General features: G+C 46.8%; 1 protein-coding gene across 12 annotated transcripts in view; it reads left to right on the forward strand.

Moving 5' to 3' along the window:
* Positions 1 to 25,368, forward strand: part of SLC25A25 (solute carrier family 25 member 25) — a 48,972-nt gene extending 23,604 nt beyond the window's left edge. For 3 of the 12 annotated variants that reach the window (XM_087943827.1, XM_087943837.1, XM_087943828.1), the window contains 11 exons: positions 13,750 to 13,876; positions 13,991 to 14,078; positions 16,908 to 16,943; positions 17,383 to 17,494; positions 18,110 to 18,268; positions 19,307 to 19,459; positions 20,897 to 21,004; positions 21,482 to 21,649; positions 21,840 to 21,990; positions 22,702 to 22,811; positions 24,496 to 25,368. In XM_087943827.1, the coding sequence (XP_087799953.1) occupies positions 13,750 to 13,876; positions 13,991 to 14,078; positions 16,908 to 16,943; positions 17,383 to 17,494; positions 18,110 to 18,268; positions 19,307 to 19,459; positions 20,897 to 21,004; positions 21,482 to 21,649; positions 21,840 to 21,990; positions 22,702 to 22,811; positions 24,496 to 24,609 (1,326 nt within the window). In that variant the 3' untranslated portion in view covers positions 24,610 to 25,368. Of the gene's footprint in view, positions 1 to 6,528; positions 6,892 to 13,749; positions 13,877 to 13,990; positions 14,079 to 16,907; positions 16,944 to 17,382; positions 17,495 to 18,109; positions 18,269 to 19,306; positions 19,460 to 20,896; positions 21,005 to 21,481; positions 21,650 to 21,839; positions 21,991 to 22,701 lie in introns of those variants that run through there. The other 9 variants (XM_087943839.1, XM_087943832.1, XM_087943833.1 and 6 more) reach the window with 6 other exon arrangements.
* The last annotated feature ends 610 nt before the right edge of the window (positions 25,369 to 25,978 follow it).

Genomic DNA, 25,978 nt, shown 5'->3' on the forward strand with positions numbered 1-25,978 from the left:
GCCTGCTTGAGCAAGGGGGTTAGACTAGAAGACCTCCAAGGTCCCTTTCCAAACTCTCGTTATTTTGTTATTCTCCTGGGTTTGCCTGGAGGACGATTGGTGAACCTCTTCTCCAAAGCACCCGAAGGCAGGATGAGAAGCAATGGGTGGAAACTCATCTAGGAGAGATCCAGCCTAGAACTAAAGGAGGAATTTCGTAACAGTGAGGACAGTTGACCAGTGGAACAACTTGCCACCAGAAGTTGTGGGTGCTCTATCACTGGAGGCTTTTAAGAAGAGATTGGACAACCATTTGTCCAGAATGATAATAGGGTCCCTTGAAGACCCTATTTGAAGACCTCCAAAGATCCCTTCCAACTCTGCTGATCTGTCCTGTTCTTCACTCAGTATCAGGGTTATCGAGTCATCTGACTTTTTAGCTTTTTCAGAGAGAGAGCCAACTTTCAGCCAAGCCTGAATTCGGGGACCCTCTTCTAACCTGCCCCCTCTCCTTCCTCCTCTCTCCTCCTGCATCATATTGCATTTTCCTCCAGATCATTCTGCTATCCTCCTGCTGCAGCCAAGCCGCTACCTGAAACCGAATGTGCTGCATTGCGTTATAATTCTGGCTCTCCGGGGCATTTGAAGCCTTGCCTTCCTCTTGGTTAGAAGCCAAGCAGAGGTAGAGAACTCGGGTTAGGGACTTGGGGGATTCGGGGGCAACAACCTTGGATGAAAAGTGAAATCTCCAGATCCCTGGGCACATTTCACATGTAAGAGGCTCCCCTTGTTTGATTTTTTTTTTCAAAATGCCTGTCTCCAGGACTAAGTCTTTGAGGCCCTCAGCCAGAAGGAAGCGGTGCCCGGGTGGGGGGCTTTTCCTGCATTTTTCCTCCCAACTGACTAAGCATCCTAAGAGCCGTGGGGGCACAGCGGTTGGAAGGCCGTACTGCAGGCTCACTCGCTGCCCACTCCAGGAGTTCAATTCTGAGCGGCTCAGGGTTGACTCAGCCTTCCATTCTTCCGAGGGGGTAAAACGAGGAGCCATATTGTTGGGGGCAAGAGGCTGACTCTATAAACCTCTTAGAGCTGTAAAGCACTGTGAAGTGGTATATAAGTCTTAAGTGCTGTTGCCATTTTCCTTCCTTCCTTCCTTCCTTCCTTCCTTCCTTCCTTCCTTCCTTCCTTCCTTCCTTCCTCCTTCTCTTTCTTTCTTTCTTTCTTTCTTTCTTTCTTTCTTTCTTTCTTTCTTTCTTTCTTCTCTTTTCCTTTCTTCTCTTTTCTTTTATGTACACTGAGAGCATTTGCACCAAGACAAATTCCTTGTGTGTCCAATCACTCTTGGCCAATAAAGAATTCTATTCTAATTCTAATTCTAATTCCTGTTTCTATATTATCCTATTTTCTATCCTATCCTATCCCTATTCCCATTCCAAACTCAAGGATTGTTGGGGTCTCCAACCATTCTGGCCAGCTCCTGACTGGGAGTGTCTCTCCCATTGCAGAGGCACCAAATTGGGGGAAATTGGGGTTCAGTGCTAGGAACCTATTAATCCACACCCCCTCCCCCAAATATTTATCCGTCGATGGGTATTATTTGAAGAGCAGGTGGCTGCCAGCAGCTTCCTCCTCTATGTTTGGTCTGTAATTAAGACCTGTTACCAGGTCGAGCATGTATACCAGCGACAGAGGCCTGATTAAACTTTAATTTGTCAGGATTTATTACCGCCGTCCTTTCATTATTATTATTTTTCCCCCCCCTCCACCGTGCATCCATCTGTGCATCCACCTTTCCCGGCACAATTTGCTTGCCAGGTAATTTTGCCGAATGAATGAGCTTCTGGGGCTTCGTTCTGAGTTTTTTCTTTAAAAAAAAAAAATCCCCCTAAAGAAATTCTCATCAGACTTCAGCATGGCGTTTCCTGTTTAGATTTCCTGGTTTTTTTTTTGGTCAAAAGAAACCTATTACGATGACGATTTCTGGGTGCTGGCCAGGGTTTTGGGCTCTTGAGGACTAGAATCAACCTCTGCCCTTCCCCAGCCTCTCCTCCACAACCTCCAGAGCCACACTTCCACTCCCTGTCGGCTGCTCCTCCTCTTCCTCAGAGTCTAACAAGGACATGACTCTAACATGACAGTGGTAAAAGAAGGCAAAGCTCACGTTTCGCCTGGCAACCTAAGGCGCTGGGCTCCATTATGGACTTAAAAGTAATCTGCTTCCCTCTTGTCCTAAGCCCCCCCACCCTGCCCCGGCATCCTGATTCGATCACCGTAATGCATCGCTGCAATATATCAATATATGTCTTTCTTTTTTTTTTTTTTTGAATGGAGGAGGGTTCCAGGCTGTGAGCCAGTCCTGCTTTCCGAAAGGGCATGACGGAGCCGGTGAGAACTGGCCAAGAATGTGTAATTCAGGCTGGTCTGGAAGGGCAAGTTTCTCCGCCCCCCCCATAAATCACGGGAGTATCTTAACATGCGAAGCAGCAAGGCTGCAACCATACGTCATAAAAGGGACCGGTACTTCCGCAGCATTTGCGATCCAAAAAGATTGAGACGGGAAAGGAAAAAGGGGATCAGAATTGGTCCCTTTTCAATATCTCTAGAGAACAGGTGCCACGATTATTATTATTATTATTTTTTATAAAGCACCAGCTCTCATTTCTGTTTTTTTCCCCTTTGTCTTCCCCAAGTGAGGCTGAATTGAAAAGCCGTTTGCAGAAAGGAGAGGATTGAAGTTAGTGAGATATTGGAAGCAGATGGTGAAAGCAACTAGGTGAGACAGCTTGCGGCATTGCTTGGCCTATCTGCAGAGAGTGCTTTACGATAATTGCCTCCTTCCTTGCCTTCCTTCCTTCCTTCCTTCCTTCCTTCCTTCCTTCCTTCCTTCATTCTTCATTCCTTCCTTCCTTGATTCCTTCCTTCCTTCCTTCCTCCCTCCCTCCCTCCCTTCCTTCCTTCCTTCCTTCCTTCCTTCCTTCCTTTCATTCTTGATTCTTGATTCCTTCCTTCCTTCCTCCCTTCCTTCCTTCCTTCCTTCCCTTGATTCCTTCCTTCCTTCCTTCCTTCCTTCCTTGATTCCTTCCTTCCTTCCTTCCTTCCTTCCTTCCTTCCTTCCTTCCTTCCTTGATTCCTTCCTTCCTTCCTTCCTTCCTTCCTTCCTTCCTTGATTCCTTCATTCCTGATTCCTTCCTTGATTCCCTCCTCGCTCACCCCTTCCTTCCCTTCCTCCTTCCTTCCCTCCCTCTCATTCACTCTCAGAATCCCTTCCTTCCCTCCCCTCCCTCCCTCCCTCCTTCCTACCTACCTTTCTCTCCTTCATCCCTTCCTTTGTTCCCTCCTTTGCTCCCTCCTTCCGTCCCCTCCTTCCCTTCCTCCTCTCTTCCTTCCTTCCCTCTCATTCATTCTCAGAATCCCTTCCTTCCTCCCCTCCCCTGTTCCTCCTCTCCCCTCTTCCTTCCTTCCTTCCTTCCTTCCTTCCTTCCTTCCTCCCTTCCTTCCTCCCTCCCTCCCTCCCTCCCTCCCTCCCTCCCTCCCTCCCACCCACCTTTCTTTCTCCTTCCTTCCCTTCTAACCTTCTCTAGCTTTTAAGGTATGTCGGTTTCCATTCCCAGCATGACAATTGGGGAATTCTGGGAGTCGATGTCCACACCTCCTTAATTTTGCAAAGTTGAGAAGCACTGCCCTAGAGCATAAATCTTGTGACCCTGCCACATCGAGGATCAGGCCAGCTCTCTCCCTCTAGTTAAGCATCCTCTATCCTGCAGCAGCTCTGAAAGGTTGCGGAATTTAGGAATTTAACCCCCCACTGTTACAAGAGACGACTTGGAATTGGAGCCGCCCGGCTTAAAATTGGCACCATCTGTCTCCCAAATATTTGCAGCTTCAGTCCCCTGCTGTTCTTCCTCCCCAAATGTCGCCAGGCAGCTTGAAGGCTGGTAGTCAAGCAAGTCCACCTCTTTTCACCTACTTACTAGCTTCTTCTTGCAAACTCTTAAGAATTTCTCTCTTCCCCACAGCTCCCCCCATTAGGGACTTGCCAGGTTTCCGCAATCTGGGTGTTCACCATCTCAATATTCAAACCCTTAACTTGCTTAACTCCTCCCTCCCTGCCTCCCTATCGTCGGTTGAGATTCTAGAAAGAGTGCAGAGAAGAGCAACAAAGAAGATTAGGGGGCTGGGGGCTAAAACACATAAAGAACGGTTGCAGGAACTGGGTATGTCTAGTCTAATGAAAATCAGGACTAGGGATGACATGATAGCAGCGTTGCAATATCTCAGGGGCTGCCCCAAAGAAGAGGGGGTCAAACTATTCTCCAAAGCACCAGAGGGCAGGACAAGAAGCAATGGGCGGAAACTAATGAAAGAGAGAAGCAACCTAGAAATAAGGAGAAATTTCCAGACATTTAGAACAATTAATCAGTGGAATGACTTGCCTCTAGAAGTTCTGGGTGCTTCAACACTGGAGGTTTTTAAGAAGAGCTTGGACAATGGGGTCTCCTGCTTGAGCAGGGGGTTGGACTAGAAGACCTCCAAGGTCCCTTCCAACTTCTATTCTATTCTATTTTCTATTCTATTCTTCTATTCTATTCTATTCTATTCTATTCTATTCTATTCTATTCTATTCTATTCTATTCTGATTTCTATTCTGATTTCTATTCTATTCTATTTTCTGTTCTATTCTATTCTATTTTCTATTCTATTCTATTCTGATTTCTATTTTATTCTATTTTCTATTCTATTCTATTTTCTATTCTATTTTCTATTCAATTTTCTATTCTATTCTATTTTCTTTTCTTTTCTATTCTATTCTATTCTATATTCTATTCCCTATTCTATTCTAGATTCTATATTCCTATTTCTATTCTATTCTAGAGGAAAAAACTGACCAGAGACACTGCAGATCTGCTCCAGGTTTAGCACTGTTGGTAGGACATCCTTTTTTGGACGTGCCTTCTGGTCCAGGCCTCATCCTGTTGGAGTAGCTGGCTTCCACTGACTTCTCCTGGAACTTTTTTCCTGCTGAGAAAAACACGCTGGGTTTGCGTTCTTTTAAAACGGGCTCGTCTCCAAAGGCATTGACCAACTCAACTCCAAGTGGTTTTGTGTGCTCAGCCTTAAATCAAAGCCAGGCTTGCTTCACTAGGAGGCCCGAGTTGCTCCTTCTTTCTTCCTCCTTCCTCTTTCCACACCACTTCCCAGAACCTGGAAAGGACTTGCAGGAAATTCATTAAACAGATTAACAAAGTTGGAAGGGACTTTGTAGGCCATCTAGTCCAACCCCCAAACTAACTTGGAGATAGTTGATGTTCTATCAGTCAATTGTTCTCACTGTCAGGAAAGTCCTCCTTATTTCTAGGTTGAATCAATCAGAATAGAGCTGGAAGGGACCTTGGAGGTCTTCTAGTCCCACCCCACGCCTAAGCAGGAGACCTTACACCGTTCCTGACAGCCTCTTCTTGAAAGCCTCCAGTGATGAAGCTCCCACAACTTCCAAAGGCAACTTCTATTCCATGGGTTGATTGTTCTCCCTGTCAGAAAGTTTCTCCTTATTTCTAGGTTGAATCTCTCCTTGATGAGTTTCCATCCCTTATTCCTTGTCTGGCCTTCAGATGCTTTGGAAAATAGCTTGACCCCTTCCTCCTCTCTGTGGCAGCCCCTCAAATATTTTGATTTTACGGAGGAAGAAGAACCAGCTGGAGATTGAAGGATGGAGCAGAACCCAATAAGGTTTAGGATAACTGTTGGTGCATTTAGTGCAATTGTGTCTCCTCTGGTCCTTCTCCCCCCTAAATTCACCCCCACTTATCCTAAACCCTACTGAGCGTTGGATTCTGCTCCATTCTTTGATCTCCAGCTGGTTCTTCTTTCTCTGTAAAATTGGTACCCACAAAGCTTCTGCTTCTCTCTCTCTCCCTCCCACTCCCTCTCCCTCTTTCTCTCTCTCTCTCTGTGTTTTTGTGTGTCTCTGTCTCTCTGTCTCTCTTTTTCTCTTTCTTTCTTTCTCTCTGCCTTTCTCTGTCTCTGTCTGTTTCTTTCTCTCTCTCTTTCTGTCTGTCTCTCTCTTTCTCTCTGTCTCTCTTTCTCTGTGTCTGTTTCTTTCTCTTTCTCTCTCTCTCTCTCTTTCTGTCTCTCTCTTTCTCTCTCTCTCTCTCTTTCTTTCTCTGTGTCTGTTTCTTTCTTTCTCTCTCTCTTCTTCTTCTTCTTCTTCTTCTTCTTCTTCTTCTTCTTCTTCTTCTTCTTCTTCTTCTCCTTCTCCTTCTCCTTCTCCTTCTCCTTCTCCTTTCCTTCTCCTTCTCCTCTCTCTCTCCTCCTCCTCCTCTCTCTCTCTCTCTCTCTCTCTCTCTCTCTCTCTCTCTCTCTCTCTCAGCTCTGCAGGCTTGCAGAGGGTTAATTTTCCCTTCCAGGGAAAGTGGGTGACGTGGTGTGTGTGAAGCGTTTACGAAAGCCCCAGTTAAGCAGCAACGCCCTCGCATCACATGCCTTGGCAGAGAACGGCAGGCTCGAGCTCCAGATTCCCCCCTAGCCCGGAGAGCCTTCCCTTTTTGAGCAGGGAGGGCAGGGCGGCCTCAGCCAATGGCAGCCGAGACAGCCCCGCTCATAGCTGGGCGTCATGCCCACTAGCCGGCATTTCCTCTCTTCCCGGCAAGGCCAGAGTGAAAAAGAGCCGACAGGGGGAATCGGCGGCGCGGGTGGGAATCTTATCTCAGCTGTGGTGGGGATCTATCTCGGCTGTGTAGCTCAGGCGAGGGGGAGATGCTTTGCCTGTGCCTCTATGTCCCAAACTTCGGCGCTTCCCAGGCTGAGTTTGAGTACTTCGAGTCCAGACGCCTCCCCGCCGGACTCAAATCCATCTTCAGGCTGAGCCTTCTGATCCCTTCCCAGGAATTCTCCACCTACCGGCAGTGGAAGCAGGTAAGGAGGCCGCTGGGAAGCAAGAGAGAGGCGGGCGTCCTTTGCTTTTGGTTTTGCAAAGAGGCCGTGGGGCTTTCTCTCCCCCCCCCCTTCTCTCCCCTTTCTCCTCCCCTTCTCCCCAAAGCCTTTTGGATGGAGAAAAAGACCAATTCACCCCCAGAATCTTAGCATCTCAAGGAGAAGTTGGCTGCACTGGTTGAGACCTCTGAATCTAGCCGCTTCCCCCCCCCTGCATTTGTCTTCTGATTGGGGCTCCCTTCTCAAGTGGCCCCTTTCCTCTTTGTGTGCGGTGACTTATCCGGTTTTGCTTTCCACTTCTCTAGTTCTTTGATGTAGAGAAGTGGAAAGCAAAACCAGGCAACAGTTGACTTTCTTGGTTTACTCCAGGTTTTTCTTCTTCGGCTTAAGAACTTATCCCCATTCCGTCCTGGTTCCTTCCTCTCTTCCAACCAACCTACTTTCCCGAAAGCGACGCTTTTGTGACTTCCGATCGCGCTGCTTTTCAGTTTATTTGAGTGCGTAATTTCGGTGTGCCGGAGAGATGTCCTTCCTGCCTTGGTGTCTCCAAGACAGCGGAATGAGTAATGCAGATGGAATTTCTCTGACTTCCTTTGGAAAAAACGCTCTTGGGCTTTTCTTGAAGCCTGGCCTTTTTCTCCTGGTCCGAGCAGGCACCTTCCAGAAATGGGGGGAACTGTAGCTCCCATCACCTTCAGCTAGGTTGGAGATGTGTCTTCCGGCTGAGGAACTTGCTTTTACTGTAGTTTCTGACCCTGCACAAGGTTCAGAGAAAGGGTGGGGAGAGTCACCTTAGAGAAGGATCAGGAGGAGGAGGAGGGGAAATGGGGAAGGAGGAGAAGGGAAAGAGGAAGAGGAAAAGGAGGAGGGGGAGGGGGAGAGGAGGAAAGAAGAAGGGGAAGAGGAGGAGAAGGAAGGGGAAGAGGAGAAGGAGGAGAGGGAGAGGAGGAAAAGGAAAAGGAGAAGAGAAAAAACGGGAAGAGGAGAAGAAAAAGTGAAGAGGAGGAGGAGAAGAGGAAGAGGAGAAGGGAAAGAGGAGGAGGAGAAAGAAGAGGAGAAGGAGAAAGGGAAGAGGAGGAGGTGGAGAAGGGGAAGAGAAGGAGGAGAAGGGGAAGAGGAAGAGGAGAAGGAGGAGAGGGAGAGGAGGAAAAGAAGAAGGGGAAGAGGAGAAGGAGAAGAGAAAAAACGGGAAGAGGAGAAGAAAAAAGTGAAGAGGAGGAGAAGGGAAAAGAGGAGGAGGAGAAGGGAAAGAGGAGGAGAAAGAAGAGGAGAAGGAGAAAGGGAAGAGGAGGAGGTGGAGAAGGGGAAGAGGAGGAGAAGGGAAAGAGGAAGAGGAGAAGGAGGAGAGGGAGAGGAGGAAAAGAAGAAGGAAGAGGAGAAGGAGAAGAGAAAAACGGGAAGAGGAGAAGAAAAAGTGAAGAGGAGGAGGAGAAGAGGAAGAGGAGAAGGGAAAGAGGAGGAGGAGAAAGAAGAGGAGAAGGAGAAAGGGAAAAGGAGGAGGTGGAGAAGGGGAAGAGAAGGAGGAGAAGGGAAAGAGGAGGAAAAGAAGAAGAGGTGGAGGAGGAGAAAGAGAGGGAAGAGGAGGAGGAGGAGGAAAAGGGGAAGAAGAGAAGGGAAAGAGGAGGAGGAAAAGAAGGGGAAGAGAAGGAGAAGAGGGAAGAGGAGGAGGAAAAAGGGGGGAAAAGAGGAGGAGGAGAAAATAACTTTGAGATGGTTGATGGGAGGTGGCGCATCTTTGAAATGAAGGAAGGTGCTTCCTAACTCTTCAGCTTTCAACCATGATGGGCTAGTCTAGAAGCTGCCCTGGGGAAATTTCCAAACTTGGCTTATGCAAATGTGTGTTAAGAAGAAGCCTGCATTCACCTGTATCGGCTGAGCAAGGACCTTGGGAATTCTCTAGCTTGAGTTTCTTTCCTAAAAATCACATCCATGGCCAGTGAGGCTTGATGGACCTCATTGATGGACCGGTGCTTTTTTTCAAGCATGGCACGTTATTTTAAGGCTGAAAGAATGGAGTTTGTGTTTTTGTTCAAAAAAAAAAAATGTAGGAGCCTCCAGCTGAGGCCCTGATCCACATAGCTCACCAACACTTGTGAGTTGAACGGATCAAGACTTCAGTTGAGGGTCTCCGGCAGGGCTAATTCCAGACTTGGGACCCTGGAGATGGGAAGCAGGTATTCACCAACTCAGGCTTCCTTTCATACCTGTAGAACTAATGGCAGCCGTCCTTAATAATTGCCCCACCAACACAGAGCTGTGGCACACCCTTGAAAAAGGACTCTGTGGGTTGTCAGCATTTTGTGTTTCATCAGGACACCACCAACATTTTTGGGTGTAGGCATCTCTGAAGGGTTTGATGTTCAGGGCACCTCCAACACTTTGACACTGTGTAGGCATCTCTTTAGGGTTTGATGTTCAGTTTCTCATGCTCAGTACCAGATAACAGGTGCTCTCCTTTGTATTACGGCATTGATTAATCATTAATTGACCTAGAGGGGCAACTCTGGGCTCAGCAGGAGCATGTGACAATGTAGTAATTTCAGAATTGGCCATGGACTTATCACACATGCTGTTCTCTTGCATTGACATCTTGCCCAATCTGGCTTCAGCTCCTCTTTCCCCATGGTCCATCCCCCAAATCTCTGCATACAACACCCATAGGCTAAAGCTCCTTGGTTAGTAGGCTGTTCCAAACTCAAAAAAAGGCTCAAAGCTTGGCCACCAAAGGCATTTGTGATGTCCTAATTACAAGGGAAGACTTCCTTGGATTTCAGGAAAAGGGCCTTAGGTTCTCCAGTTTGGAGCCTTCATATGCAAAGGAGCAGGATTCGCCCTGTGTGGCTTCTTCGCTGCGGGAAGATTAATGCGAAGACCTGAAATACTTTGGCACCGGCTGCGACAGGAGTTGCGTGTTGCAATTTTAGAAACCACCCTCTTGAGCCAACAGAACTTGGATAACAATTGCTCAGCTGCTCTCCAGTTCCTTCTTCCCCCTTTGGCGATCCATGGCAATCTTTCTAAGGAGGAGAATTTGGTATTTTAGGGCGCTCCGGGGTTGATTTATTAAGGCCCCCTCCAACGTTTCTTAACTTGCTTTCTTCCTCTCCCAAAGGGGCCCTTTTGCCAGGGGCAAACTCTGAATAAGTTTGGCTTGGCTGTGATCTGCTGACATGCCTCTTTCTATCTTTAGTCTGCAAACGCTGATCCCATCTCTCTCTCTCTCTCTCTCTCCTTTTTACAACTATCATATGATTGTCTGGAGATTTGGCCGCTTGGACGTACCAAAGGTCATTGCAGAGGGTGGCTGGATGTCCTTACAGACCAGAAACAAGGGATTAAATTATGTAACGGTCCGACTTTAGCCGTTGAGCAGGAAGGGACATAGGCGCTCAGTAAAAAAAATAAAATAATTCTCTCTCTGAAAAATCATAATTGCGGAGTTATTTTGTCAGCTCCTCCCTCTTTCTGTCTCTCAACGGCTGCACCTGGGTTTTGATTTCTGCAGGATGTTGGCTTATGGTGAACCAGCTGCTGGGCTGCTTTTCGTGGTTTGTTTTGCTAAGAAATGGGTGGTTGAACTCTAGCTCAAGACCCATCTGGCCAAGAAATGGGGACAGATTATCGAGCTAAAACCTCTAGAGGGATAGTCCATACAAGCCAATTCGGAGTCCAGTTCAAACCCAAATTCTTGGCTTCTCCCAAGCAAGCCAAAATTGGAAGCCGCTTGGCTTCTTAAGAGGATGAGGAAGGAAGGACTGTTCCATCTTCATGCTGTTTCATAACCGGATTCCCCCAAATCCCGAAGTTTACACAATACGCAAACATCACCAAAGCAAAATCCTTAATTTTATAGGCAGCTTGCTTTAGGGTTTATATTATGACATCCTAGCTGCTTATGGCAGAGGTTGATGACTGAGGTCATCGTGCCATGTGGGGATGAGTAACTAGCCTAGATGAGACACAGTAGGAGTCTCCCTTCCAGAGGTGGAGCTGTGTTATTTCAATGCAGAAAAGAAAATTACACCATGGCTACCCGTGAAAGTAACAATCACATCAGTTGTTTGGTTTTCGGCTTTGCATACCAGCCTGGTTGCAGTTTATTCGGTCAACAATGGTTGCACAAAGTTTGAGTAGGATGGGTGATTCCTAAGGCCTTTTCAGTCATGAGTTTTCAGCGCAGGAAGAAGCATTTCCTTCCTGGATGCTATTCAAAACCCAGTTCCCGATGGCTATGCAAAGCAAGTGGCGTAACTGGGTTGAACAAGCCAAGATGGGCCTAATACCACTTTTATAATGTCTTGAATTAAGGCCACACTTGGAATACTGCATCCAGTTTTGGTTGCCCTGATGTCAAAAAGATGTTGAGACTCCGGAAAGAGTGCAGAGAAGGACAACCAGGATGTTTAGGCTAAAACCTATGAAGAACGGTTGTAGGAATTGGGCTTGGCTAGTCTAGTGAAGAGAAGGACCAGGGGAGACAGAGGAGCAGCGTTTCAATATCTCAGGGGCTGCCCCAAAGGAGGAGGAGTCAAGCTATTCTCCAAAGCACCTGAAGGCAGGACAAGAAGCAACGGGTGGAAACTAACCAAGGAGAGAAACAACCTAGAACGAAGAAGAAATTTTCTGACAGTGAGAACAATCCACTTGCCTCCAGAAATTGTGGGTGGTCTAAACCACTTGAGGTTTTAAAAGGCAGCCATTTGTCTGAAATGACATAGGGCTTCCTACCCAAACGGGTTGGACTAGAAGACCTCCAAGGTCCCTTCCAACTCTGTTATTCTGCAATCTCGTCCTCTGGCCCTCCTGCCTTGTCTTGGTGAAGGCTGGAAGGATTTGTTCCTGGTGGTAGGAATGTTCTGGGTGAAGTGTATTTCTGATCAACCTGACCTTGCCATCTCTTAATATCTCTCTCTCTCTCTCTCTCTCTCTCCCTCCCTCCCTCTCTCTCTCTTTTTTGTGCAAAGATACACTTTGCTCCTGCATTCTAGTTTCCCCCAGGTTCTTGCACAAGAACATATCTGCAGGGCATCCAAACCAGCTCGGGCTTGTTTTAGAGCCTTTAACGATGGCTGATTAATGTTGTTTCTTAGCTCACCCTGCAAGTTTTCTAGCGGCAGTTAGATTCCCCCAGAAATAGCTAGTTTTCCTGTCGGTTCTCCTTATTAAAATAAATATATATTTTTTTTCCTTCCCGGGGAGGGCTAAAAAGCTAGTAGTGTAAGAGAGTTGGGTTGACCTTGGTGCTTTCCAGAACTTCTCAGTTCAAGTCACTTTGGATGTCTGGGTGTGCAAACGTGGCTGAACGTGATATATTTTTTTTGGTACAGCTCGTCCTCATCTTACGACCCATTCGCGATTGAGCCCAGTATTTAGGTTGCTAAGCGAGAGACTTGTTAAGTGAGTTTTGCCTCGTTTGATGACTTTCCTTGTCCTGTTCATTAAGCGAGTCGCCGCAGGTGTTAAGTTAGGAACACCGTTGTTAATCGAACCCGGCTTTTCTCCCTCGCCGGAGGCTCGCAAAAGGGGATCACGCTGCGACTGTCATAAATAGGAACCAGTTGCCACACACCCGAATGTAAATCACGCGATCTGCATCCGTGGGGATGCTGCCACAGTCATAAGTGTGAAAAACGGTCACAAGTCCCTTTTTCCAGTGCCGTTGTAACTTTGAACGGTCACTCAATGAATTTGTTGTAAGTCGAGGATTACCTGTAGTTGGGGACAACTGGTTTTTTTACTTTTCCTCTTGAGGCAATTTGTGGCATCCGGCATCCCAAATCCTATTTTTACAAAATAAATAAATCCATATATATAAAAGCGAAGCACCACTCACGCATCATCACAAAATCTCCAGAACCGTAAAGCCTACAATCTTGAAATTTGGCACCTATGTTCCTTTTGGTTTCTAGGGGCTCACTAAGAAAGGATTTATCGAAATGACCATCAGAGCATTAATATTTCCTATATTATTATTACTATTAACACGCTCTGATGCTAAGGAGTTCTACTCCCCTTCCCCACCTGAAAAGAAATCTCTTCCAAATGCAAAACACGAGCAGAGGAGAGGAATTTCAGCTTCAGTTTCACAGCACCAAGCAGCTTTAGTACAGAACAGTTGAGCTAAGCCACGCCCAGGCTCCTTGCTGTCTCCTTGCTCACACAGCAAATACTGCTTCAGTTTCCAAACAGCCCTCCACTCTCTCACACACTGACAGGACACTAGCCAGATGATGAATACCGATGGATGCTGGTAGGCAGAAGGCAGATTTTTTCCCCCTCTTATTTTCTTCCCCCAAAACTAAGCTCGACCACCTAGTTTCATAGCGAAACACGGGGATCGAGATAGTAAATAAATTGAAAAAAACGCTTCTGGAGTGAATTTCCCAAACCCAGCCTGGAATCCATTAACCATCCTGGCCATATTGTGAAAGATGCTTGAGTTTTTCCTATTAAAAACCTCTTTAAAAAGCGGATTTGGGAGAAGGTTCTCAGTCTTTTAGGATAATAATAATTTAAAAAAAAACTTTCTTCTCTAGGATTAAGGAATCAACCTCTACTCTCCGAAATCCATATTTTAAAACACTTGGAGAAGTTTAAGATGCCCAATTCGGGCACCTGATCCTTCACCTCTTTTCCCATTCCTCAGAAGAGAATAATGTTGGTTTGTTTTTTTGGCGCCGCGTTGCGTTTGTCCATTGGAACATTTTGTTGCCATTTCTTATAAATAGGAACCAGAGCTGTTGGAAGAGGGACGCTTATGCTTCCCTGACCCTGAACAATAGCAGCCATGAAGACAGCCAAGATTTATTTTTTTTGCAATTGTTTTCCCTTCCCCTGTAGAAAATCGTAAAAGCTGGAGATAAGGATCTGGATGGCCAGCTGGACTTTGAAGAATTCGTTCACTACCTCCAGGACCACGAGAAGAAACTGAGGCTGGTCTTCAAGAGCTTGGACAAAAAGAATGACGGTGAGCCCACCAGCTGGTTGGTTGGTTTTTGGCTGGCCCCTTCTGCATCGCGAGCTTTTGAGATTCATTTCTCTCTCTCTCTCCCTCTTTCTCTCTCCTTCCTGGATGTTGCAGGTCGCATTGATGCTCAGGAGATCATGCAGTCCCTCCGCGATCTGGGCGTCAAGATCTCAGAACAGCAGGCGGAGAAGATCCTCAAGAGGTAAATGGCTCCCATCCCAAAGAGGCTCCTGCACAAATACTTCGTTTTGCCTTTGATTTTTTCCCTTAATCCTTCCGTTGTAATAGCGAGTCAAGGAACAAGCTACCCACATGTCTGTCTGTCTGTCTGTCTGTCTCTTATCTTTCTTGCTAACTAACTAGCTAACTAACTACTCCTTTTTCTTTCTTTCTTTCTTTCTTTCTTTCTTTCTTTCTTTCTTTCTTTCTTTCTTTCTTTCTTTCTTTCTTTCATCTGTTTATCATCTATCATCTCTCCCTCCCTAACTAACCACCTCTGTCTTCCTTCCTTCCTTCCGTCCGTCTCCATCCATCCATCCATCCATCCATCCATCCATTTCTATCTAATCTATTTATTCTCTCTCTCTCTAACTAACTACCTAACTACCTTGTCTGCCTTCCTTTTTCTTTCCTTTCCTTCTTTCTTTCCTTCCTTCTTTCTTTTCCTTCTTTCTTCCTTCTTTTCTTCCTTTTATCCTGTTTATCATCTATCATCTCTCCTCCCTAACTTGCTAACCACCTCTCCTTCTTCCTTCCTTCCTCTTGTCCTTCCTTCATCCATCCATCCATCCATCCATCTATCTAATCTATTTATCATCTCTCTCTCTCTCTAACTAACTACCTAACTACCTCTGTCTGCCTTCCTTTCTTCCCTTCTTTCCTTCCTTCCCTTCCTTCCTTCCTTCCTTCCTTCCTTCCTTCCTTCCTTCCTTCCTTCCTTCCTTCCTTCCTTCCTTCGTCCATTCCATCCATCCATCCATCCATCCATCCATCCATCCATCTATCTAATCTATTTATCATCTCTCTCTCTCTAACTAACTACCTAACTACTTCTGTCTGCCTTCCTTTTTCCCTTTCTTCCTTCCTTTCTTCCTTCCTTCTTTCCTTTCTTCCTTCCTTCCTTTCCTTCCTTCCTTCTTTCCTTTCTTCCTTCCTTCCTTCCTTCCTTCCTTCCTTCCTTCCTTCCTTCCTTCCTTCCTTCCTTCCTTCCTTCCTTCCTTCCTTCCTTCCTTCCTTCCTTCCTTCCTTCCTTCCTTCCTTCATCTGTCGGTCTATCTGTCTATCTTAACATATTTAAAATAGAATATTTATAGCTCCAGGTTGAAATGAGAGACCCTCGGTGCTCTCTGAGCTTGGCCTTTTTGTCCCCTTTCTTTCTTGCAGGCATTTCATTACCCAAATTTTTATCACATCGTCCACACTGACAACGTTACCTAATTTGGGTAAGGAAACGTCTGCAAGAAGAAGAAGAAGAGGAAGAAGAAGAAGGAAAAAAAAAAAGAAAAAAAACCCCACAAACTCAGAAAACACCGAGGATCCCTCATTAATTATTTTAATTTTTTTGGCCGCCCGTCTTGTTTCAACCGATTCTGGCTGCCTTACAGGATAATAAACATTAAAACCGTCAAATCACACACACACCCTCCCACTGCCGGCCTTTCAATTGGGAGAATTGGACGCCAGCGGTGGCTTCATCGAGCTCGTGGCAACGGCGGCGGTGTTGTCTCTCTTTAGAGCAGCCTCTGTTTATTTCTGGTAACTTTCCACCTCACGGAACAGGCTGGGAAGGGCTGTTTACCTGGGTGCAGTGGTGGGATGCAAAGTTTTTTTTTACTACCGGTTCTGCGGGCGTGGCTTGGTGGGCGTGGCAGGGGGAAGATCCTGCAAAATCCCCCTTCCCTCCCCATCCCACTAACCTGCTTTCCAGCTCCGTTCTCCTGGGCAGGGCAACCCAAGGAGACCCAGCCAATCAGCAGAGACTCAATGGGAGGCGGAGAAGAGATGGGGTTGGCGGGGCCAGTCAGAGGTGGCATTGGCCGGTTCTCCGAACCACTACAAATTTCCGCTACCGGTTCTCCAGAACCGCTGAGAACCGGCTGAATACCCACCTCTGCCTGGGTGATGCTTAGCTGAAGGATGGCCGAGTAGCACACCTGGGCCAACAGCGGACGGAAGCGATCACTCGAGCTGCCTCTGATCGCGGAAACCCACTTCGGCTCTCAAATAGGCACAGGGAGTCCTCGACTTATAACAGCTTCGTTTAGTGACAGTTCATAGTTATGACGGCACTGGGGGAAAAAGCGACTTGGGATCTTTTTTTTCCACACAACCTTTGCAGCATCTCCGGGATCGCGGGATCAAAATATTTATGACCGTTGTGGCATCCACGGGGTTACGTGATCCTCTTTTGCGGCCTTCTGACAAGCAGAGGTCGACGGGGAAGCCCGATTTACTTAACAGCCGGGTTCCTGATTCCCTTAGCGACTGCGGCAAGAAAGGGTTGTAAAATGGGGCGAAACTCCCTGAATTGATGTCTCACTTAACAATGGAAATTTTGAGCTCCATTGTGGTCACAAGTCAAGGACTGCCTGTATATATGGGGGGAGGGCGTTGTTTCAGCACTCTGTTTTCCCGTATGTTTTTCATCTGTACGTGCATCGACATCTTTTAACGACCCCATAATCCCTTGCTGGGTGTGGAGTCTGGGAAACTGAATGGACCTTTGTGTTTACTGGCCGGATGCCTTTCTTGTTGCCAGTATGGAGTTTTTGTTCCGCAGATATATTCTCATTCTCATATTCTCAGAGAAATATCTGCCTCTACCTAGGATCGAACTCCCAGCCTCCGGACTGTGAGCTCCACCTGTAGCCCACCACACCCCTCCCTTCATCCGTATGTGCACAAGTATCTCAAAATACTTTTTGTGAGCTGGCGGCAGCCGATTTTTTAAAACAATCACTTACTCGTCTCTCTCTCTCTCTCTTTGCATTCTCCCCTTTGCTTGCCTGACTGCCTGTGTCTGTCTTGTCAGAATAAGGACAGGGCATATCTGGGGTCCTGTCACTTAGTAAGTACCACGGGGTCTACTTCTGCCCTTGTCCTTGTGTATCTCCCAACACCCCCTTCCTCCCACCCCCCCTTGGTGAAGTGTGAAGCGGGTTGCATGTTTCTTGCTGGTCTGGCAACGAAGGAGCAGGGACAACGTTTAGTGATTGCTTTCCTAAATAGCATCAAATCTCATATTGCAAAAAGCTCTTAATTTTTCAGTGGAAAAGAGCTTTGAGCAAAAAAAAAAACTATTTTATGCAATGAATCACTAAGTCATAAAATTATGAAGTCATAAACCCTTCAGTAAAAAAACAAACAAACCCTGGAATCTACCAAATCGGTTATTCTCCCTCGTTGCCACGACCTTCCTGTGTCTTAATTAAAGAAGCTGTTTCAGGTTTTTTTTGTTTTTAATTAACACAAGGTTGAATTTCCTCTTCCTTTTTCTCCTCTTGCAGCATGGATAAAAACGGGACGATGACCATCGATTGGAACGAGTGGCGGGATTATCACCTCCTGCACCCGGTGGAGAATATTCCAGAAATTATCCTGTACTGGAAACACTCAACGGTAAGACAAGAAAAATCTCACGTGTGCGTCGAATCAGAACAATTTTTTTTTATTATTGGTCAGAGTCCGGCAAATAAAAGCATTAGAAATAATAATAATGTTAGTAAAACTAAATAAAAATAAAGGCAGAGTGATATATTGTGATTGGTGGTGGATTAAGAGTTGGTTGTTGTAATAATAATAAAAAAGAGTTGGTGGTTAAAGTTTGCCTAATTTTACATATAGCATAGCAAAATTTGGTCACATTCAGAGGACCTAACTGTGCAGGTATTCCTCAACTTACGACAATTTTTGTTGCTGAGCCGATGATGGCTGCCAATTTTTGGCCATTGATAGGGTGAGACATCCGTTAGGTGAATTTTGCTCCCTTTTACGGTCTTTCTTGCCACCTTCATTAAGTGAATCACTGCAGTTGTTAAATTAGTCACATAGTCATTATGTGAATCTGGCTTCTCCCGTTGACGTTGCTTGCAAGGTGGTCGCAAAAGGGACGCCTCAACCATTATATACATTATCTTGTCCATGTTTGACAAACAAACAAATCAATAAAATAAAATGAAACAGGGTCCATGATGATGGCGGAGACTGATGGGTCTTGGCTGGGTTGCCTTTCAGATTTTCGATGTCGGGGAGAATCTCACCGTCCCGGATGAATTCACCATAGAAGAGAGGCAGACGGGGATGTGGTGGCGCCACCTGGTGGCAGGAGGAGGTGCCGGCGCTGTATCCAGGACCTGCACAGCCCCCTTGGACCGTTTGAAGGTGCTCATGCAGGTAAGGAAATTCCACCAAGGAGAAGGTGCTTCGGGTCTACTTTTTTCACACAATCCTTCCTCTTGGGGAGTAGAAGGTCCAAAAGCCACCCTATCAATGCCCCAAAATTGGCAGCTACCGCCGGCTTCAGAAGTGGAGGAAACCAAACATGAAAGTTCCAAGTTCTTGGACATTTGCCTCCTGCCTCGCCCTTGCATCATTCTGGTCGTGCTTGGCTTCCCAAAATACTAGGCGTCCCCGCAGAGTTGGCGAGCTTATATCCGTATCACTTACGTTGGTCTTGATGGATCCAGCCTTGGTGGGACGGGAGGTGACTCGTGACTTGGTGGCACTATCTTCCCTGTTGGCGACCAAAGGACAGCATGTCATGCTTGCATGTCAACTGAGGAATTTGGACTTTGCACGGAAGCGGCCCAAAGCTGTCCGTCCACGCTTTTTATCAAATTTGGTGTGGATTCAGCTGGCGTGCCAAAGTCCATGTTTTCTTTGAACTTGTTGTTTTTCCCCAAAGCTTCTACTGTCTGGGCTCCGGCATCCACCCCCATTCAAGTCATGAGTCTCTAGCTGCCTCTCTTAGAGAGTTTTTTTTTTAAAAAAACAAGATTTATTAGGAGTGAACATGCCGGCGCTACCGGGTGCAGCCGACTCAGAGATACATCATTCATTTCACCCTTGACCCTGGTCTTCCCCTACCCCCTGGGATGTATATTCTCCAATGGGACACATCCATAGCCAAGAGTCATCAATTATGCTCTCCAGTAAAAATCTTGCGTGCCAGAAGCTTCGGCCCGCCTAGCCATTATCTATGAAAGCATTTAAGGAATGCACTACTCCCCTGCTCCCTTTCTGCTGTCAACTCTAAAAGACCAGAGAAATATTTTTTTTGAGTTGACATCTACCTTTCTACAGGTTGAGCTGTGTGGAAATCGGCTCCTTGAGCCAGTATTGAGACAAATTGAACCCATAGCTCAGTGAGAAACAAGACGGAAACGCATCAGCGGGTCTCCATCCAAACCCAAAATGGTCTCTCTTTCTCAGGTCCACGCTTCTCGCAGCAACAATATGTGCATCGTCGGAGGATTTTCTCAAATGATCCGTGAAGGTGGCACCAGGTCTCTTTGGCGTGGCAACGGCATCAACGTCTTGAAGATCGCCCCGGAATCAGCTATCAAATTCATGGCGTACGAGCAGGTAAGGCGTCAAGGAGCCCAAAGAGTCCGGGGTGATTTGTACGTTTCCATTTTTTGGAGGCCTTTGAGGGAGGGAGAAGGGAGCGATTGATAGCAATAGCCCTTAGACTTATATACCGCTTCACAGGGCTTTTGCAGCCCTCTCTAAGCAGTTTTACAGAGTCAGCCTCTATCGCCCCCAACAATCTGGGTCCTCATTTTACCCACCTTGGAAGGATGGAAGGCTGAGTCAACCTTGAGACGATCAGGATCGAACTGCTGGCAGTTGGCAGAGTTAGCCTGCAATACTGCATTCTAACAACTGTGCCACCACATCAGATGATAGATAGATAGATAGATAGACAGACAGACAGACAGACAGATAGATAGATAGACAGATGATGGATAGATGATAGATAGATAAATATAGATAATAGATAGATGATAGATAATGATAAGAGATAGATAGATAGATAGATAGATAGATAGATAGATAGATAGATAGATAGATAGATAGATAGATAGATAGATAGATAATGATAAGAGATAGATAGATGGATGATGGATAGATAATGATGGATGGATGGATGGATGGATGGATAGATAGATAGATAGATAGATAGATAGATAGATAGATAGATAGATAGATAGATAGATAGATAGATAGATAGATAGATGGAGCACTTAGACTTATGTACCGCTTCACAGTACTTCACAGCCCTCTCTAAGTGGTTGACAGAGTCACCCAACAATCTGGGTCCTCATTTTACCCACCTCGGAAGGATGGAAGGCTGAGTCAACCTTGAGACGATCAGGATCGAACTGCTGGCAGTTGGCAGAGTTAGCCTGCGATACTGCATTCTAACAACTGTGCCACCACATCAGATAGATAGATAGATAGATGATAGATAGATAGATAGATAGATAGACAGACAGACAGACAGACAGACAGACAGATGATGGATAGATGATAGATAGATAAATATAGATAATAGATAGATGATAGATAATGATAAGAGATAGATAGATGAATGATGGATAGATAATGATGGATGGATGGATGGATGGATGGATGGATGGATAGATAGATAGATAGATAGATAGATAGATAGATAGATAGATGGATGGATGGATAGATAGATAGATAGATAGATGGATGGATGGATGGATGGATGGATGGATGGATGGATGGATGGATGGAGCACTTAGACTTATGTACCGCTTCACAGTACTTCACAGCCCTCTCTAAGTGGTTGACAGAGTCACCCAACAATCTGGGTCCTCATTTTGCCCATCTCAGAAGGATGGGAGGCTGAGTCAACCTTGAGCCTGGTGAGACTCGAACTGCCAAATTGCAGGCAGATGGCAGTCAGTAGAATTAGCCTGCCGTACTGCACTCTTAACCACTGCGGCTCTTGTAGACTTCTCCAGGCTAAGCATGGGACACCTTTCTTGGCAGATCAAACGCTTCATCGGCACAGACCAAGAGGTGTTGAGGATTCACGAGAGGCTGGTGGCCGGCTCGTTGGCTGGAGTCATTGCACAGAGCAGCATTTACCCCATGGAGGTGAGTTGTCTTCTATTCTTTGCTCAAGAAGCTGATCCCAATCTGCTGCCAACTTGATCGGAAGTCTCCACACTTGGCCATTTGTAAGACTTGTGGACTTCAACTCCCAGAATTCCTCAGCCAGCTGAGGAATTCTGGGAGTTGAAGTCCACAAGCCTTGAAGTTCTCAAGTTTGGAGATCCCTGATCTTAGATGGACTAGCCTTCAAGAGCATGGTTGATCATGTTATGAAGAATAATGAGGACTAGAAGGCTGGAAGGGGGGAGGGTTCCAGATTGGGGAAGATGGTTTGAGAACATTCAACCTTCCCCATTGACATTCTCAAGGGCTGCCTTCATCGGAGACATTGGTGCACCTCTACCGCTCCGTTGCTTTTCCTTGGTGGTGAAATCTTCTGTGCATCTGACCCAGATGCTGTTGTTCCTTGTCTCCCTCCTGCTTAGGTTTCTGACATTCTTCTTGCTCTTGTTGGCATAGGTTCTGAAAACCCGGATGGCCCTGCGTAAAACCGGGCAGTACACAGGGATGCTGGACTGCGCAAAGAACATCCTTGCCAAAGAAGGACTAGGTGCTTTCTACAAGGGCTACATTCCCAACATGCTGGGGATCATCCCGTATGCTGGGATTGACCTGGCTGTTTACGAGGTAAGAGACGTGGCAAGAAAGGGAGGTTCTTAAAGATGGTGGTTGGTGGCTCTCAAAACCCCCAAGCAGAAGGTCTAGCGGTCTTCGCCTCCAGCTCCTCTGAAGCTTAGCAGGTCCCATGCCAAATGGATTTGCTCAAGGCTCTTGAACCGAGTTGGCTCTCCGTTGACTGTTGATGGTTTCCTTCCAGACATTGAAAAACAGCTGGTTGCAGCGTTACGCCGTGAACAGCGCAGATCCTGGCGTCTTCGTCCTGTTGGCCTGTGGCACCATGTCAAGCACTTGTGGGCAGTTGGCCAGCTACCCTCTTGCTTTAGTACGGACCCGAATGCAGGCTCAAGGTAAGATGGCACCCCAGGAACTCTTGGAGAAAGCTACAACCAGGCATGGGCTGCTGGGGGCTTGCAGGGGCTCAGGAGAGCCCCTACCTAAGACTCTGAGGGGCTTGGGGAGCCCCCGATAATTTCAGAAAAACAGCAAGGGAAAGCTCTTAATAGGCTTAACTGAAGTTCTGGGCATTCAGCCAAGAGCATTTCACACCTTGTAAAAGTGTGGCAAGCTAGATAAGCAATCCACTCAGCGCTTGCAAGGAGAAAATCAGATGACCTAGCCACTAGCCTCCGAGGGGATTAATTCCCAAATAATAAGAATCACGCCACTCACCAGAAACTCCACTAAGACTCCCAAGATCCCTCTCACAGTCACTGCTATTAAGCCTGATTTCAGCCAGTCTTTTAAGTATTAAATTAAATGCACGAAATAATAGACAACTTTTTGGTATGATCTTTTTTTTTAGGGAATTAGGGCAAAGAAGTGACGTTGAGTTGGCCACACCCACCCAATCACATGACTACCCAATCACATGACCACCTGGCCACGCCCACCCAGCCGCATGACCACCCAGCCAGTCATTAGGGCAGAGAGCCCCTTGCTAAAAAAAATTTTTTTTGAAACCCTCCCCTGGCTACCACCACCAAGGAGGGGGGTTCTTCCTGGGACCCGTTGACCCTCAACCAAACCCTTCAACGCCTGTCTCGTGTCTTCTCTTTCAGCTTCAATCGAAGGAGCCCCGGAAGTGACCATGAGGGGCCTCTTCAGGCACATCCTGAAGACCGAAGGCGCCTTTGGGCTCTACAGGGGCCTGGCCCCCAATTTCATGAAGGTGATCCCCGCCGTCAGCATCAGCTACGTGGTCTACGAGAACCTGAAGATGACTCTGGGGGTGCGGTCGCGATGACCACCAAGTGGCCTCTGGGACTCCTTTTAAACCAAACCTGGGAGCGAACAGCTCTCGGGTGGACGGCCGTTTCATTCTGTGAATGGGTTGAAGACACTAATAAGTCGTGCGAACCAAGCTGTGATGCCCCCAGACCCAGAAGGGCGGGGGGGAACTGGGGGGGTGGGGACCGGTGGGTGGGTGGTGGGCGAGGCTTTTATCTTTGTGTTGCTGTCAGAAGCACGGGGGGCGGGGGGGGTTTCGAAGGACCAAATCAGGAAACCCCTCCAACCCTCTGCCCTTTGGCCAGGAGATCACCTCAAGCTGCTCGGTGGCTTCTAAGGGAGCAGAAGGCTTGGGGGACATCTTACTTTTCTCAAGCCACTTCAGAGCGGGGCGATAGATCCATCATTCCCCTCTGGGTTTCTCTTGTTGGGGCCGTCCACGTATCTCCCTTCCAAGGCTTCAGTTCCCCCAAATAAGACCTGCCTTAGGTAGAAATGGCTAAGAGCCAAAAATAAAACCCCAAACCCCTCCCATTCCCCCAAAATACCTTTGCTGTTTACATAACATTCTGCTGGGCGAGAGCGATTTACATTACAATCCTGACACTGCAATGTAATTTTTTTTATTTAAGAAAGAAAAGAAAAAAAACAAAACCAGGTTCAAGGGAGGAGGAATGTTTCTTTGATCTCCTCCTCCTCCTCCTCCTCCTCCTCCTCCTCCTCCTCCTCCTCCTCCTCCTCCTCCTCCTCCTCCTCCTCCTCCTCCTCCTCCTCCTCCTCCTCCTCCTCCCAAAAGCTGGTCAGGCAGAGCCGAGAGGTCAGTAGTATTCCTTTTGCCAGACTGCAAAAATGAGATGCACTTAATTTTGGAAGGCCCCTTTTCAAGGCGTGTGTTCGCTGCTGATTATTGGGGTGGGGTGGGGAGTATAAAATATCTGCTTCCTGTTTTAACCTTCTCCCCCCACCCCTTTATCTCACGAGGAGCATCGTTTTTGGAAACTCTTGAACCACGTGGCTATTCTGTCTTCTTTCGTTCCTTCAGAGACGGATGCCAAACGCTTTGGTTTAGAGTAGGAGGGTTGGGGTTACAGCCTTTCTAATTTTTTGTTGTTGTTGTTGTAACAAGTAGCTTTTTGCAAAAAAAAAAAAAAAAAAAGGGTCAGCCTGATAATGGAAAAACAAGTTGTCTTCATGGGGAATTGGAAAAGGTTGAGCTACCTTGTTTTAATCCCCCTTTTCCTGCAAGGTTCTTATCCCAAGAAAAAAAAGGGGGTGGGCGGAATTGTAGCCGCCGTATTTATGACTTTCCCAAGGGGGCTGCTCAGCCCTCCTGGGGAAGCCGGGGGCAGAAAAAAAATATTTCTCTGATTTTTTTCGGAGGCCAGCCTCTCTCATTTCATTTCTTGTTTTTAACTGCTTAGAAACGTATTTATTTTGTATTTATTTGGAAGGTGGGTCGCGCCTGCCCAACTTATTTTTATAGATTCGTCGCCACAGAGTTGGTTTGTTCGTGTCCTTCGTCTCCTGTTATTTTTGTAGAGGTTCTCTGTATTTATGTTCTGGATTAAAAACAAACAATGTTTATTTTGCACGTTGAAACTTGGAATCCCCCTCCCCCCCCCAAGGAAGAAGAGGAGGCAGCAGCTTCACCGAAGGTGGCCGACAAAGCTCCCCCTTTCGGTAAGCCAGCGCTGCCCCGTTTTACATTTGAACCACTGAGTCAGGAGGGAAGAAGTTGAGCAAATGAGGAGAAAAAGGGATGGTGACGGTGGAGAGAATCCTGTTTTCACTTGCACAAGAGTTTCGGATTGGCCTCCTTCTTAACCTTCCTCGGGGATCGGTGCTGGTGGATGACCTACCCGCGCGCATTTGGGTTGTGTTGACGTTTTCTTCTTCGATAATGCAAAGGGCTGGTTGGACTCCAGAGGGAAATCTCAGGGACCACCCAAAAACAAGCAAACACATCACCACGAGGTGCCAGTTTCGTTAACGCACTGAAGAAGGTGGGAAGCTGCGGCTAGGAAGGCCGTTTGGGTGCCCCAACCGAAGGCGCCTCTTCCCAAATTCACCAAACTTTCACGAGGAGAAGCTACAAATCTCCCGAAGAAACAGTGCCCCCAGTTGTCATCCACCCATCGGCTCTCAGCTGCTCTGTGTTTCGAAAGACTGATCGGATGAGTGGTTGTGATGTTGTCGAGTATCTCTCTGTTCTTTGTTGGGACCATCCTGCACGCTCGTCTCGCATTTGTCTCCGGATCGGTGATAACGACGGCGTTTTCCCCCCCTTGTTCTTCAGATGATTTGTCGTGTTTGTCTAGGCAGCCCTTTCTTTCCTTACCATTGGTGGCCTGGAGATAGTATTCAGAACATGTAAATCAATGCAAAATTTAACTGCCTCGGGAGCTGTAACCCTTCGGGGAAGACCAGATGTTGAGAAAAAAAATCCAGAAGTCTGATGGTAGGGAACAGTTTGCTAATAAAGGTTTATCATGCTAATATTTCCCCGGTTTCTGTTTGGTTTTTTTCCTTTTTCTTCTTCTGGTGGTTGAGTCCAACACCTACGCTGATTATCCAAGTATGGAAGCCACAGGTTTATTTTTAAATCTTTGGGGTGATGCAAATTCAGACCTCATCCTGTTTCCGTTTTAATCCTGGGTGAGATCCTAGAACAGGTGTTAAATTGGCCTATAGGACCACGCAACGATTCCCACTCTGCACCCTCTCGGATTTTCTTAGCTCACTTGAGATGATTCCCCTAACGTGATCCAGGACACACATTCTTCTTGAAGACCTCCTGCCTTGGATGGTGGAAGTCCAGAGAGGTCGTAAATTGCGAGGCAGGCAGTTTTAAGCCTGACACAAGGCAGAGATTACATGCATGGCGTAGAGTTATATAAATTGGGCTGGAGGTAGAGATCCCACCTTTGATCTTTCCCCTTTTCTTTCATTTATGGGGAAGCATTTGAAGATAGCAGTAGTGCATTCCGTCCAACTGTCTCCTGCTGACTTGGATCAACTCCGTTTTGCTCCACCACTATTCCATTGCCTGCTTAGCTTCCCTAAACCTTCTGGTTCTTCATTTAATTCCAACCTTGCATTATATTTGCT

Source organism: Notechis scutatus, chromosome 15 (assembly GCF_049901735.1).
Source record: "Notechis scutatus isolate UNSWTSFEM ecotype Mainland chromosome 15, rNotScu1.2, whole genome shotgun sequence".
Lineage (NCBI taxonomy): Eukaryota > Metazoa > Chordata > Lepidosauria > Squamata > Elapidae > Notechis > Notechis scutatus.